General features: G+C 43.0%; 1 protein-coding gene across 9 annotated transcripts in view; it reads left to right on the forward strand.

The window, feature by feature from the left end:
- Window positions 1–240: 240 nt before the first annotated feature.
- The window catches only part of VPS13B (vacuolar protein sorting 13 homolog B), a 465,113-nt gene continuing 449,794 nt past the window's right edge, over window positions 241–15,559 (forward strand). For 7 of the 9 annotated variants that reach the window (XM_086741084.1, XM_086741085.1, XM_086741079.1 and 4 more), the window contains exons 1-3: window positions 241–383; window positions 1,068–1,245; window positions 12,189–12,332. In XM_086741084.1, coding sequence (XP_086597210.1) covers window positions 1,099–1,245; window positions 12,189–12,332 — 291 coding nt within the window. In that variant the 5' untranslated portion in view covers window positions 241–383; window positions 1,068–1,098. Of the gene's footprint in view, window positions 384–1,067; window positions 1,246–12,188; window positions 12,333–15,559 lie in introns of those variants that run through there. The other 2 variants (XM_086741087.1, XM_086741088.1) reach the window with 2 other exon arrangements.

Consider the following 15,559-nt stretch of genomic DNA (forward strand, 5'->3'; position numbering starts at 1 on the left):
CCGACCCCTCCCACCTCCCTAACGGCCACCACCGCCCCGCCCCGCCCGCAGCGAACCCCGCCCCCTCCTCCGGCGCAGCACCCGGCCACCCCGCCCCGCCCGTCCGTCCGCTCCTGGCAGAGCGCCTGACCTCCCCGGCTTCACGCCCGACTTCCGGTCCCGCCTCGGTGCTGCCGCCAAACCCTTCCGGCTGAGGCGCACACTCAGATGCGCGCGGGACGTCGGAGGCGGTGGAGAACCCGGAAGTGCCCGTGCGGCGGAGCCGGAGCGGCAGGAGCTGCCTGCGCGGTGCTCCCGCGGCCCGGCCAGCCCCCGGTGAAGGCGGCGTTTGGGCGGGGGGCACGGGCCCGGGCCCGGGCCCGCGGAGGTGTTTGGAGAGGCAGGTAAATGCGTCCTGAGAGGGCGTGGGGTTGGGAGGTGTGAGAGGTGTCCGGAAGGTACGGGCGGGGGGAGGTTCTCGGCTTCGTGGGGTTGTCTGGGAGAGGCTGCCCGGTGACGGGGGCGGGAAGGGGTCTGCGCGGGGCGGGCGGGGGGGTGGTGCGGTGAGGGGTGGGAGGGCAGCGGTGGCGAGCGCAAACCTGGCTTCGGCTTGGGTTTTGGTTTTCTGACAGGAAGCTGGCGTATTTTGCCATGTGCACGGTACTGGAGATGGAAGGTCGGTGAGGTGTATCTCGGGTAGCGTTTAAGTGTGGATGTTTATCGGTTAAAGATGACAGGGTTTCTGTCATTTAAATTTTATATGAAGGTATGGTGGACTGCTTAACCTTCTTCTCAGTTTTTTGGTTTGTTTGGATTGGCATTTCTTTGGAGAGCAAGCGAGTTATCAATTCTCGTATATATATAAAAGCTGGAAATTCCTAAATGGAAGTAGATGTGCTTTCATCTTGGTATATATTTAATCTTTATATGTACGTATATGTATCTCTACCTATAGGCAGACATGTTCAGAAAGCAGAATTTGAAGTGTAATTTTTCATGCGTCTGAACAGTGTGACTGTTGCTTTATTGACGATTAGGCTGACAGATTTATATATAATACCTCACTGTCTTTTTTTTTTTTTTCCTAGTGCTTGACCTGTGATATAGAAATCTTCCAGAATGCTGGAGTCCTATGTAACTCCTATTTTGATGAGTTATGTCAATCGCTACATAAAGAACTTGAAGCCTTCGGATCTGCAGTTGTCGCTCTGGGGAGGAGATGTTGTACTTAGTAAGCTTGAATTAAAGTTGGATGTACTTGAACAGGTATGTTATGTTTACAGTAGTTACAGTGTGTGTCTTTGATTTCAAAGAAGACTAAATTATTTACATTGGTCTGCACAGATAAATACTAATTTACTACTCACTATTTATCTTCTTATGCAACTCCTTTTTTTCCCTGCATTTAGTTATTCTTGCATTAATTCCATGCCATTTGTTTAGTAATGAATGGCAATTCTTTGCACGTTATGGGGTGTGCAGAGAAAGGTTTTTCTGTGGACATTTTTCTTCTTTCAGTAGCTGTTGTTATATAGTACGAGGATTAACTAAATTGCTTTTCCAGTCATATTTACTAATTGCGTATAGTAACTAATTCAAAATGTCACAACGTGTGAAGTAAGATCTTTTTTAAATTATGCATACTAAACACATGATTTTATGACTCTAATTTTGATGATTCCAGTTGTATGTAAACTTAGAAGTAATTGAGGGACAGATTTGATCAGCTGGTTTGTGTGGATTAGATCAGATGCTCTGTAAACCTTGGCCTTAAAAAGACAGGTTTGATCAAGTAAAACACTTGGTATAGAATTTGGAGCCTACTGAACTGGTTAAGTCTTACCAAAGGGACTGTTTCTTTCTATGCTTATCTGAGTTGACACCTTAAGGAGTTGAGTGTATGAGACACATAGAGCTGTTCCTGTTGTGCATGTATAGTGGGTCTTAGCTAGAGTCTTGTGTCCGAATATAGTCCAACTGAATGAGCCAAGAGAAATGCAGCAAAAAATCATGGGAGATTTAGACAATATGGCCATTGAAAGAAGAATAAATGACAAGGGAATGTGGTTTTTTTTTTTTTTTTTCAATTTTGACTAAAATACAGCTTGTCCGTACAGCTGATGTGGATGCTAGACTGTAGTTGGTAGGATGTGTTCCTCCTGTGAATATTCAAAGCCTTTAAAAATGTGTATATTGTGGAATCAAAGAAGGGATGATCAGAAAGGCGTTATGTCAGATTAGTTTGTGGTGTTCTTCAGGTGAGTCTTGAAATCTCCTATCTTGATTGTGAAAACCTCCTTTTTAGGTAAACTGTTCCAGTGCTATACCATGAGAAAGGAGAGAAAGTAGGGAGAAAGTCAGTTCTGTAGCAGATAATGCCGTGGGATGAATATATCAAACTTGCTGTGTTACCTGGCGCTATTAGGAGTTTGCTTCCATTGTCTATGTTGCTCCCTTTCAAATGGTTGCAGTTTGATGGTAGATGATCCCTGGACTCATCTTTGCCTGCCTCTGTGTCAGCTGGGTACCTAAATATCCAGTGTGGTCTTTTGCTGTCATGGCTCTTGTAGAAGCAAATGTTGCCATATATACCTGTGCTCAAGATTCATTGGCTTGAATGGGGATGTAAATATGCAGGGAAAGCAAAATTTAGTTCAGATCATTTTTTTTTACATTATTTGTCTGTGTTTATGTGAAATGTAGTGATCTTTGTTTGGCCCTTATTATTCTTTGGAACTTGGCTGGACCCCCAGACTGTACTTAGGGTGTCTTTTCTTGTCTTTCTCTTTTTTTTTTCAGAAGGGATGATGCTTTATGCCTGCTCAGCAAAACTCTTTAAGTATGTAGTATGTGGTAATACAACATGCAGGGAGTTCCCTTGAAAAGCTAAAATCTCTAAAAATTACCAGTATGTATTATTTCATTTGGGTCCTCTGCCTGGATCGATTCGTAATATCCAAAGTTAGTCACCTTAACTGCTCTGCTCCTCTGACATCCTTTCTGTTCTGGTTTGTTATTCCTAGCCTGGTTCCCTGCTCCTTATCTGGTATGAATGCAACCTTAATTTAATACTTTAGGCTTTGGATACAAATGCATGTGCCCTGGATATCTTTGTCTGGAGCCTTAAATGTTTCCAGAGAATTCCAGCTTTTGTGGAACTATACATAATTATTTGGGAACATTAGTATAGGTGCCAAACTACCTGGACAAAGCACCTTTATAAGAGATCTGGGAACAAGCCTATGCTTTCTCCCCTCACTCCTTTCACTGAAGATTATGTTAGCATTCTCATGTCGTGTTGCAGTCTTACAGGCCACCAAACAGAATCCCACAGAACAAATGAAAACAGAGCACAAACTGCTGTCTGTGTTCTACAGGATCTTACTTTATTTTTGGGACCAAGTTGGAACCAATACCTTTTGAAATCAGGTGTAATCAAGGTGTTGACATAGAAGAACATAGAAGACTTAACAAACCCAAAGAGAATTTTTCAGTACCTGAAAATACTTTACATGTTTTCACGTATATTCATGTGTTTTATATGTTCTCATTAAACTAAGCTGGATGTTATTGCAGTAACTCTTAGGGTCTATGCTTCCCCTGCCCACCCCCTCCCTTTTTTTTTTTTTTTTTTTTTTTTTTTTGACAGTGTCAATTCTGTCATGAAAGCTGGGTACTATTTGTACTCAGGTTCAACCTTCTAGGAACAATGTAGCTTTTGTACATAATTGTCACTCTTTGAATAGCCAGTTAATTTTATAGTAATTATCTTTAGTTGAAGATTAAATCTAATACAATTTTGATACTAGTTTTTTTCCTATCCTGGATGATTCAATTACTAGACTAAGCATTCCAAGATGGTTTCCATCTGGGCATAATAACCGGCACATTGTGCAAAAATGACTTCCATAAAGCATTTTGTAATTAAACTTTAAAATTAATATTTAAATATTATTTCATGGAAAAGCCTTTTAAGCACTTTTGTCAACTTCTGTGTGAAGTCACTCTGGTACCAGAGGTAACAGAACTACCTGTGAACTTGGTAACTACCTTAATGTGTGGATATTTCTGTTGACACAGTTGTACAAAAGAGATATGATACATGGTGAGCATTTTTTGCTGCTTGTGTATGTTTCCATAACATCATAGCTTATTGTATTAGCTGTTCTACAAACTTAAAAGGGAAAGATAAAGTGGTCTTTGATTGGAAGACAAAGGAGAACTTAATCTAAATATTATTAAGTTTTATTGTAGTGTGGACTTTTTATATTTGAAAGAATTTGGAAAGAAATAAATATGAAAAATTATAATGTACTTAAAATAATTTTAAGGAAATGAGGACGTTAAAATATCCTTACTGTAAGTGTCTGTGTTATGTGCCACTGAGTTGCTTGTGAAATGCAGCCATGAATGTAAAGAAAAGGTATTTGAGTTAACAGTGATGTGGAGGAAACAGTACTAGCTTACCACCCCGAAGTCCGGGAGAGTCTTATATTTTTAGAGCAAGGGGAATTATGATCATCTAGTCTGCAGTCTTGCATTATGTCAGTTAGTTATTTACATGTCAAGCCTAGGAGTTTGTTTTCAGCCATGTCATAATATTTTGAAGGATTTATATGACATAAATGTAGAATCTAAAATGTGAAGTCTTAAGTCATCAGTATAAAAGATAAATTAAGATGCATTACTTAATGAAAGGGGAAAGATTGTACAGAAAAGGAAGAGGAATAAAAATGGTCTTTGTTATGTAGTATTATGAACAAGTTAACTAAATTTGGCACGTATTTGTATTGTCTGCTGAAATAGCACAACAAAGATTTCTCTGCATTGCTTCAAGGCAACTTGCTTGTGCAGTTAGGATTATGTCAGACAACATTTGTATCTAAATTCCTTTGAAAAAGAAGATCTGTGTCTTCTAAATATGCCTTTCATTTGGTTATATCACCTCATTTTGAAAGAATTCCCACTTCTGTTTCTTTTAGTATCTTAGTTAACTAGTCAAAAATGAGAATGTGTTAAATCCATCCAGCAATTACTGGAAAAATATCTATTCTACAATGCCTTTGAAGTAAACTCATAATTTACACTTGTGAACACAAGTCAGGATCTAAATAAACGTTGTGGTATTGATGAGTGACATAAAAATTAAGTATCTGCGAGTCTGGAAAGGGAATGTATTTCTGTTACTGTTAATAATGAAAGTTTGCTGTCTTGATTAATGAAAGCATTGTCCCTTAAGTTGTAATGTATTTTGAGACTGGATTTTTTTTTAAATTGTTTTTTTTTTCAGCCTCCTCTTCCCCCTCCCCCCAAAGCTGTGGGACATAAGGTACTTTTTCATTTATTATATGATCAGTGTAGCAACATCTGTAGCTACTACTACCTAGTACTTGCTCTTCAGTGGCTTAACTGAAACTATCTGGATTAAAATTTTATTTAGGCTGATTGTAAGCTTAAGGTTGAATTTTTAGAAGAGAAACTTTTAGCTAAAATCTTTCAGTATATTAGTGAATGAGATGAAGAAGAAACACTTTTAAAAAAAAATTAACAATTTTCTTCTAACTATTTTTATGAGAAAGTCTGTGACTATTATATTTTGGAATGGGGGCTTGAAATTAGATGTGACTTTGTGTAAGCATGGCCAAGGTAGGAGTTGAGAGTTTACCTGACATGAGACAGGTGTGGGTTTTTTTTTTTTAAACTTCATTAATGAAAGTTCATGAAATCCCCAAAACTAATTTACAAACTGAAAGCTGTACTTTGCAAAAAAAAATAGAGCTATAATTTTTTTGTAGTTGTCTTCTCTGAAGATTTTTGTCGACAGTGAATATACTTCATCTACTTCTAGGTCTTGGACTCAAGATGAACTTTTTCATAGTACCTGTAGAAAGACTGAGAAGGTGTCAGCTGCAGAATGAAGAGAGTGTTCCTTAAAATTGTTCCTTTTAGCAGCTGTTATCACTGTGATGGTGCTAGCTATTTGTGTGTAAGAGTAGTTGACTTCTCTTTTGGGTGATTTAATTAGAAGCTATCTCAGGATGCTAACCTGTCACAGTTGCGATAGTGGTTATTTCAACACTGAACTTAGGACATGGTAACTACTTAGAAAAATGAACATTTTTAGTGGGCTTTCAAAACATGTCAGTAAGATTTGATTACAGTTTCAAGATGTTAGGCAAAAGATGACACTAACTAGCTCCACAGAAATATTCTATAAGTAGGCTTTATAATATATGTCAAGTACTAAATGCAAAATCCAGTTCTTCTCAAATTTTGTTCATGTAGAACTTCTGTATAGCAGGGATAGGTCTAGGGTCAAGCAGTGTGGGAAAGTAGACTTTCTGGATCCACTTCTAGGTGTTTGTCTGACATTGCCTAGCAAGTTGCCTGTTTGGCCTCAGAGTTTCATGGGCCATCTCTTTAATTTCTACTCATTCATAGGAGTACTGAGTTGAAGCATGTACTACCTAAACAAAACTGAGGTGCTTAAGCCCCGAGTTGCCTAGTTTTGCAAGGGACATTCAGAAGTTCTGAACAAAGATTTATGTCCCTGAATTTAGTAAGAAACACAACAGTTAAGAACTTAGGGGTGCTGGTCAGCACCTCTTGTCCTTGGTATCCAGTGATAGGATGCATGGGAATGGTTCAAAGCTGTGCCAGAGGAGGTTTAGACTGGACATTATGAAGCATTTCTTTACAAAGAGGGTGGTCAAACACTGGAACAGGCTTCCAAGCCTGTCAGTGTTCAAGAGACATTTGGACATTGCCCTTAGTGACAAGCTTTAACATTTGGTCAGCCCTGAAGTGGTCAGGCAGTTGGACTAGATGATTGTTGCAGGTCCCTTCCAACTGAAATATTCTATTCTAATGGCCAAAACTATCACTCAACATCCAGGAGACTTAGATTCACTTCTTTCTCAACCTGACAAGATTAACACGTGTAGTTCCGCCTGAGAACAAAGGCTGCACCTCCGGCCGGGAGGTCTGCACCGGCACCCCCTGCGGCGGTCGATGCCTCCGTGCAGACGGAGCAGCCGAGGGGGGAGGCTGCGGTGCAGACCTCGGGCTGCAGGCAGTGCCTGGACCCTACTCCCGGGGCAGGGGCAGGCGGCAGCCCTGACTGCAGAAGGTGTGCCCAGGTGGAGGAGCTCCTGCGGCAGGTGGCTGAGCTGCAGGAGGCGGTCAGGAGGCTGCGGGACATCAGGGAGGCTGAGAGGGAGCTGGATACTTGGTTCCAGGCACAGGCTGCACCGGAACCGCAGCACCCAGTGAACCAATCAACCCCCCCCACAGTGACACACGACGTAAGCAAGCAGGCAGAAGATGCCACTGAATGGAAAGCTGCAAGGGCAAGGCGCAGGAGGAAGAAGAAGCAGCTTCCCCAGAACTCCGAGGTGTCCCTGCAGAACCGCTTTGCTGCTCTGCAAACTGAGGAAGTAAGACCCAGCACCTCAGGGGAGGCACGCGAGCCGCGCGAGGTAGCGCGCCCGGCTCGTGTAATAACTAGCGCTACCAAGAAAAAGAGACGAGTGGTAGTAGTGGGTGACTCCCTCCTGACAGGTACGGAGGCACCCATCTGCCGCCCCGATGCGGTCTCTCGGGAGGTATGCTGTCTCCCGGGGGCTCGTATCAGGGATGTCACAGAGAGACTACCTAGCCTCATACGGCCCACAGACTATTACCCACTGCTGGTGTTTCATGTGGGGGCCAGCGACACAGCTGGCAGCAGCCTAAAAAACATCAAAAGGGATTTCAGGGCTCTGGGTTCAACAGTCAAAGGCTCTGGGGTGCAGGTGGTCTTCTCATCAATCCTCCCGGTCGAAGGGCAGGGACCTGAAAGGGCCAGACGTATCTGGCAGGTTAACTCTTGGCTCAGGGAGTGGTGCTACAGCCAGGGCTTTGGGTGTCTAGATCACGGGGCGTGCTTTGAGAAGCCCGGGCTGCGAGGGACGGATGGCGTGCACCTAACCAAGAGGGGGAAGAGTGTGCTTGGACAAAGACTTGCCAGGCTCGTCCGGAGGGCTTTAAACTAGTGTTGCTGGGGGAGGGGGAGCACAGTCCAGCCCACTGCTGTCAGCATGGCACCAGTGCCAGCACCAAGGGTCCAGAAGCTGAGGAGAGATCACAGATAAGTGCAAATAAACCTAAACTGTGGTGCAATAGCACCCCTGTAGCTCCAGCCAGCAAGTCAGCTTTGTCGGGGGCCCAGCTGAAGTGTCTCTATACCAATGCACGCAGCATGGGGAAGAAACAGGAAGAGCTGGAGATGCTTGCACACGAGCAGGGCTACGACCTCACTGGCATCACGGAGACGTGGTGGGATGACACATACGACTGGAGCGTCAACATGGAGGGGTACAGGCTTTTTAGAAAAGACAGGAAGGGGAGACGAGGAGGGGGTGTCGCTCTCTACGTCAGCAACCGGCTGGAGTGTGTGGAGCTCTGCCTGGGGATGGAGGAGGAGCTGACAGAGAGCTTATGGGTCAAGATTAGAGGATGGGGACGGACAGGGGACGTCACGGTGGGGGTCTGTTACAGGCCGCCTGGCCAGGAGGATAGAGCGGACGAAGTGCTCTATAGGCAGATAGGAGCAGCCTCACGGTCACAGGCCCTGGTCCTCATGGGGGGCTTCAACCACCCTGACATCTGCTGGAGAGACAACACGGCAGGGCACAGGCAGTCCAGGAGGTTCCTGGAATGTGTGGACGATAACTTCCTCCTGCAGGCGATAGAGGAGCCGACAAGGAGGGGTGCCATGCTCGACCTTGTGCTCACCAACAGGGAGGGACTGGTGGGGGATGTGAAAGTAAAGGACAGCCTTGGCTGCAGCGACCATGACATGGTGGAGTTCAAGATCCACGGGGCAGCAAGGAAACTACATGGCAAGCTCTCTGCCCTAGACTTCAGGAAGGCGGACTTTGGCCTCTTCAGGGACCTGATGGGCCAAGTGCCATGGGAGGCGGCCCTGGAGGGAAGAGGGGCCCAGGAAAAGTTGGTCCGTATTCAAGGAGCACCTCCTCCAAGCTCAGCAGAAGTGCATCCCGATGAAAAACAAGTCGGGCAAAAAGGCCAGGAGGCCGGCGTGGATGAGCAAGGAGCTCCTGGATCAACTGAAAGTGAAAAAGGAAGCCTATAGAGGGTGGAAGTGGGGACAGGTAGCCTGGGAGGACTACAAAGAGGCTGCGCGAGTGGCCAGGGATAAGGTAAGGAAGGCCAAAGCCCTGGCAGAACTGAATCTGGCCAGGGATATAAAATGTAACAGGAAGAGCTTTTATAGGTACGTAGGGGACAAAAGAAAGTCCAGGGAAAATGTAGGCCCCCTCCAGAAGGAAACTGGTGTCCTGGTTACCCAGGACATGCAGAAGGCTGAGGTTCTCAATGACTTTTTTGCCTCAGTCTTCACCGACAAGAGTTCCTGTCCCACCGCCCAAGCTGTAGAAGGTGCAAGCAGGGACTGCGAGAATGAAGAACTGCCCATTGTACTCGAAGAGCAGGTTCGGGATCATCTGAGGAACCTGAAGGTGCACAAGTCCATGGGTCCTGATGAGATCCATCCGTGGGTCCTGAGGGAACTGGCAGATGAAGTTGCCAAGCCACTGGCCATCATATTTGAGAAGTCGTGGCCGTCTGGTGAGGTCCCCGATGACTGGAAAAGGGGGAACATAACCCCAATTTTTAAAAAGGGGAATAAGGAAGACCCAGGTAACTACAGGCCGGTCAGCCTCACCTCTGTGCCTGGCAAGGTCATGGAGCAGATTCTCCTGGAAACCATGCTAAGGCACATGGAGAGCAAGGAGGTGGGTGGTGACAGCCAACATGGCTTCACCAAGGGCAGATCGTGCCTGACCAATTTGGTGGCCTTCTATGACGCGGTGACGGCATCGGTGGACAAGGGACGAGCAACTGACATCATCTACCTGGACTTGTGCAAAGCTTTTGACACTGTCCCGCACGACATCCTTCTCTCTAAACTAGAGAGACATGGGTTTGATGGACGGACCGCTCGGTGGATAAGGAGTTGGCTGGATGGCCGCACTCAGAGAGTGGTGGTCAACGGCTCGATGTCCAGGTGGAGACCGGTCACGAGTGGCGTCCCTCAGGGGTCCGTGCTGGGCCCGGCCCTGTTCAACATCTTTGTCGGCGACATGGACAGTGGGATAGAGTGCACCCTCAGCAAGTCCGCCGATGACACCAAGTTGTGTGGTGCCGTCGACACGCTGGAAGGGAGGGATGCCATCCAGAGGGACCTTGACAGGCTGGAGAGGTGGGCCCGTGCCAACCTCATGAAGTTCAACCAGGCCAAGTGCAAGGTCCTGCACCTGGATCATGGCAATCCCAGGCACAAATACAGGCTGGGCGGGGAATGGATTGAGAGCAGCCCTGAGGAGAAGGACTTGGGAGTGCTGGTGGATGAGAAGCTTAACATGAGCAGGCAATGCGCCCTTGCGGCCCAGAAGGCCAACCGCATCCTGGGCTGCATCAAGAGAAGCGTGGCCAGCAGGTCGAGGGAGGTGATTCTCCCCCTCTACTCTGCCCTGGTGAGACCCCACCTGGAGTACTGTGTCCAGTTCTGGAGCCCCCAGCACAAGAAGGACATGGACCAGTTGGAGAAGGTCCAGAGGAGGGCCACGAAGATGATAAAAGGGCTGGAGCACCTCTCCTATGAGGACAGGCTGAGAGAGTTGGGGCTGTTCAGCCTGGAGAAGAGGAGGCTCCGGGGAGACCTGATAGCGGTCTTCCAGTACCTCAAGGGGGCCTACAAGAAAGATGGGGAAAGGCTGTTTAGTAGGGCCTGTTGTGATAGGACGAGGGGTAATGGTTTTAAAATAGAGGGGGGTAGATTTAGATTAGAAATTAGGAAAAAATTTTTTACGATGCGGGTTATAGAACACTGGAACAGGTTGCCCAGAAAGGTGGTGGAGGCCCCATCTCTGGAAGCGTTCAAGGCCAGGCTGGATGAGGCTCTGAGCAACCTGACCTAGTCAGGGATGTCCCTGCTCCTTGCAAGGGGGTTGGACTAGATGACCTTTGAAGGTCCCTTCCAACCCTAACCATTCTATGATTCTATGATTCTATGATTCCCAGCATCTAAGATGAAGATGGGAACACCAGGCCTTAAGCAACTCCAAATGAAGATATCTGTTGGTTTTTTTTTTTTGTTGTTGGTTTTTTTTTTTTTTTTGCCCCCCACCATTAAAACCTTAAACCTTTACAGCCAACGATATCGGGATGGGAGATCAGAAAGGTAAGAAGATGCATCATCATTATAACACTCAGTATTGAGAATGCTAACTTAAAATTCTGACATACTATCAATTATTGTTTCTTTATTTTTCAGTAAGCCCTTATTGTAATTATTTAAAATCTTGATTTCTAGACCTGGGACCAGGTCTCTAGCCTGACTATTCTGCCTGATAAGCGTTAAGCTCATGCTTCCCAGGAGAACCCCTGAATCTACTGGGGAAATGTCAACACTTTGTATCCAAATAATTTATCTAAACCTTGACACCTTGTTTCCTATTGGCTCACTGAGTTGTCCTGTAGACTTGTGATCTATGCATTGACTGGGTGGAATGCCACCCAGAATGCCACCCCATTTTTCTGGAATTCTGGACTGACTTGCACCAGTTTTTAAAGCAACATGACATCCACATTAGACATTGGTGAGGAATCGTCTGTTTTTTTCCAATGAAGAATTTAGTTACTTTGTATTTACTAAGCAGTTTGATGTGAGTGGGGCAACAATGAACCAATCTTAAGAGCACCAAGCTCTTGCCACTCAAAGTACTAAAGTATTTTAGTAGAAATTGCCTTGCAGTGACTTTGTCAGTGTTTGTTTAATTCCAAATTTGTATTTTTCAGAATAATGCAGGTTGCATATCAGTTTAAGCATTTATTTTCACCTGGTTAATTTCTACTTATCCCTTGAATAGTGACACAGTTTGCAGTGGCTTCATGTGAGAGAGATGGTTTTAAACTGTCTTTTGTTATCAAGGACATGATAATCCAAACGTCTCCTTTGAACAGACTAATTGTAATGTAGGTGTGCAAACAATTGTAAAGCTAAGCCTCATGGCACACTGCTGATTTGGGAAGGGAGAAGAAATTTTGACTTATGTTTTGTGCTAGAACTGTACTATTTTAGGTTACAAATGCGTCTTGGATTTTGATGTTTCCGTAGTTAACTCACCACTCTTTGTTGTTCTTAGGAACTGAAACTACCATTTACTTTTTTAAGCGGACATATCCATGAACTTCGGATTCATGTGCCATGGACAAAGTTGGGATCAGAACCAGTTGTCATCACTATCAATACAATGGAATGCATCTTGAAATTAAAGGATGGGGCTCAGGTAAGGAACGTGATGAATGCTTTTCTGACATTGAGAGGTTGATGAGAATAATAGCTTCTATAGGTCACTTTCTTTAAAGCCATCTGAAGAATCAGGCATGTGAAGTTGTGGTCCCTGTTATTTTCTGAAAGGCTAATATTGCTATTCTCATAATGGCTAGTATCTTCCCTTATGCATATTTATAAATTCTTTATCAGCTGTAGCTGCATTCTTGCAGATGTAAAAGCGCGTTAATAATACTCTGCCAGAATTTTCCTATGATGAGACAAGAAATGGATTTCAAGAGTAATATACTGCATGCTTCCAGCTTCTGCCTCCCAAGCAGCAGTGCTGATTGCTTGCGACAGCTGTGTGCGGAGCCACTGGGCATTGGGCATTTTTCAAAAGATGTGTTGTTATTATTGAAGGAGTACTTTAAACATCCTGGAGTGTAATTCTCTTTTTCCCATTAGAAATTATAGTACTTGCTTGAGTGTACTTGGAAGACTTCTTACATGTCTCAGCAGGCTTTTTGTTTAGTTGGTTGCAATAATTAGTCCGTTACACCATTTCACAGGCTCAGGAAAGATTTCCTTCTGACACAATGAAGCTGAAATACGCTGTGGCTCAATCTTGTTATGAGTCTAGCTCAGTTAACAAAAAGTACTTGGTATGTTAGTGTTGAACTTTGATTTCTTTTTTTTTTTTTTTTTAGTCAATGTGCTTTTAATTCTAGAGAGGTTTTGTGTGTTGTTTTGTTTTTTATTTTTTAAAGCCTTGTTCACATTTTAATTTCAACATAGAGTTCTCCAGTTACATTAAGGATCATGCAAAAGAAAACTCCAATTTGTGCAAAGTTCTCAAATGTCTGGTAGGGTGCTTGAGGAGCTGTTAACGTTTAGCATCAATAATTAGATATAAGGCAACAAGAACATTGGAAAACAATTTTCCGTTGTATTTGATATTTCTTATAATATTTTTTTACAACTCCAGAGCTAAAAGACTTTTGTGGCTGGAGTAGAAATCTCTAGTCTTAGGTATGCCATTCACAAAGCATATGCTTGCATTCTGTAGTTACACACGTGTATGCACACCAACAGCCAAATGCTAAGTACTTGCCCTGTGTAAAGGTAAGATTTCAAGGCCAGATGTTCCATGAGAAATGTGTTTTAGAAGCAGCAAATTACAACTAATTATGGAAGCTGAAGTAAAAGACTTGTAGCCCATGACTTTGTGCAACCCAGAACTAATACTTGATATTGGACTATGCAGATGGCTACTGCTGGAATGATCAGATTTCCTGCTTGCTTGGTATTTGAAACTTAAATTTTGTGGTGCATACAGCAAAAGGTCAAGTGTCACAAATGTAAAGCATTCTCAAAACAGGTATTTGTTACAGATGTTTAAGATTCAGAGGCAAGAAAGGATTCTTGAAAATTGCAACTGACATATAAACAAATTATTCAGTGGTATGTACACTCGGGAGGGTAAAATTTGGGTCTGTGCCATAAAAGGATTATCTTTGACTAACAAGAATGTGAATGAAAACACTTTTATGCTGTTTTCTGAGGATAAGATTTAAAAAGTTGATAGCTTGAATTTTATTTCTTAAATTACTATTTGAAAGTGTTTTATAAAAAAAGAAAATGTTCTGACAAATTCTTGTGTTTTAACTTCCAGTGTGCCAGTGTACTTGGCTAAAACCAATTGTTATAAAAACCTTTGTAGTCACAATAAAAAAACCTGAGTGAAATAGAATATTTTTATGGAAAATGATAGTAAAATTAACTTTCAGTGAATTTAGCTCCAACTGGAAGTGTTCTGCCAAGAACTTCTTATCAGCACAGAGCATAGCTAGAAAGAAAGTTTAGTTTAGTTCCCAAAAACTTACTAGCTTAATCCCACATTTCCTTCCTCAGATGAAACCTCTAATGAGCACATGCGTAATTTCACCTGAGCAAAAAACCAAAGTTTCGTACCTCAACTTAGTGTGATGTGAATTCTTTGGAAAGAGGTTATGTCAAAGAATGTTTATTTTGAAGATGTATGGAGATTAAAATACATGGCACTGTAGGGTCCACTGGACAATAGCTTGAAACAGATTTTTGTGAATCTGTATGTTTCTGAGGCATGTCAACCCCTTGGGAATGCTTTTGTACATCTATGCTTCACTGTGATGCTATGTCATTGTTAGTTCAGTTTCAGTGTTAGTTTAGTTGATTTTCTGTTGTTTATGCTATTGCAGCATCTCCTCAGCCCAGATAAAAGTTTGCAGTAGACAGTAACGACTCAACTTCTAGGCTAATATTGTCCTTTTCTAAGCGGAAATGTTGTATAAGTGGTAAGGTCACCTGGTGACATACAAAATCCACAATGTATAATTAGTGGTATTTAGTGAATTTTGAAGTTTGAGCGTTTTGAAGGTCATTGCTTTTCCCCTATTTTCTGTGCTTTTCTTCCTTCCTTTCCTTCTCTGAAGGTGATACTACCACTTCTTAAACCAGAATGTTAAATAAATGTGGCTACTTTATAAGAAAAGGAAACTTAAGTGCATCAGGAACAGAACTTTGCGGTGATTAAAGTGATGAACATGCTTTTTACATGCTCATTTGCTTAATGCCAGTAATAGAAGTTAAGTGTGAGGTATTTCATATTGCTTTTTGATGTCTGTCAGCTTAATGCAACTTTTTGCTCCTGAATGTAACCTTCTGCAGCACTGAATTTTAACGTTATCCAATTTGTATCCATTTGTAATGTTATCCAATTCATGAACTATAATGGTAAGTACGATTTGAAATGTGTTCTTACACACTTAAATGTGAGTTTTAAGTTTGCTTGACTTGTATTTGTTAAGGTATAATTGACTCCCATGAGACTGTTCTTCATGAATGCTATGTATTATCTTAGAGAATGGTTAAAGTTCTGGCATTATATTTTTATCATTGCTTATCTCTATGTATTAAATATTAAGACTTTTATCTAGAATTGAAATCTCCTTGCTAAATCTGATGTTGTTTCTCCCTCTAGAGTTTTTCTCCTTTTTGTCCTGTTGGACCCTTCTTAACTTCTTTCTTTTCTACCCCAAACTCTTTTTTTTTTTTTTTTTTTTTTTTTAGGTATTTTAAATTCTTAGCTTATTTCTCTCCCCTTCTGTGCCACAGTGCCTCTGTGCCCAAAGCAGAGGTTTTAAATTCAGTCTGTGCAAATTGGGAAGGACAAGCCTGTGTCTGTTTCCTTCACCTTCCTGA

This window comes from Chlamydotis macqueenii, chromosome 2 (assembly GCF_036417535.1).
Source record: "Chlamydotis macqueenii isolate bChlMac1 chromosome 2, bChlMac1.mat, whole genome shotgun sequence".
Lineage (NCBI taxonomy): Eukaryota > Metazoa > Chordata > Aves > Otidiformes > Otididae > Chlamydotis > Chlamydotis macqueenii.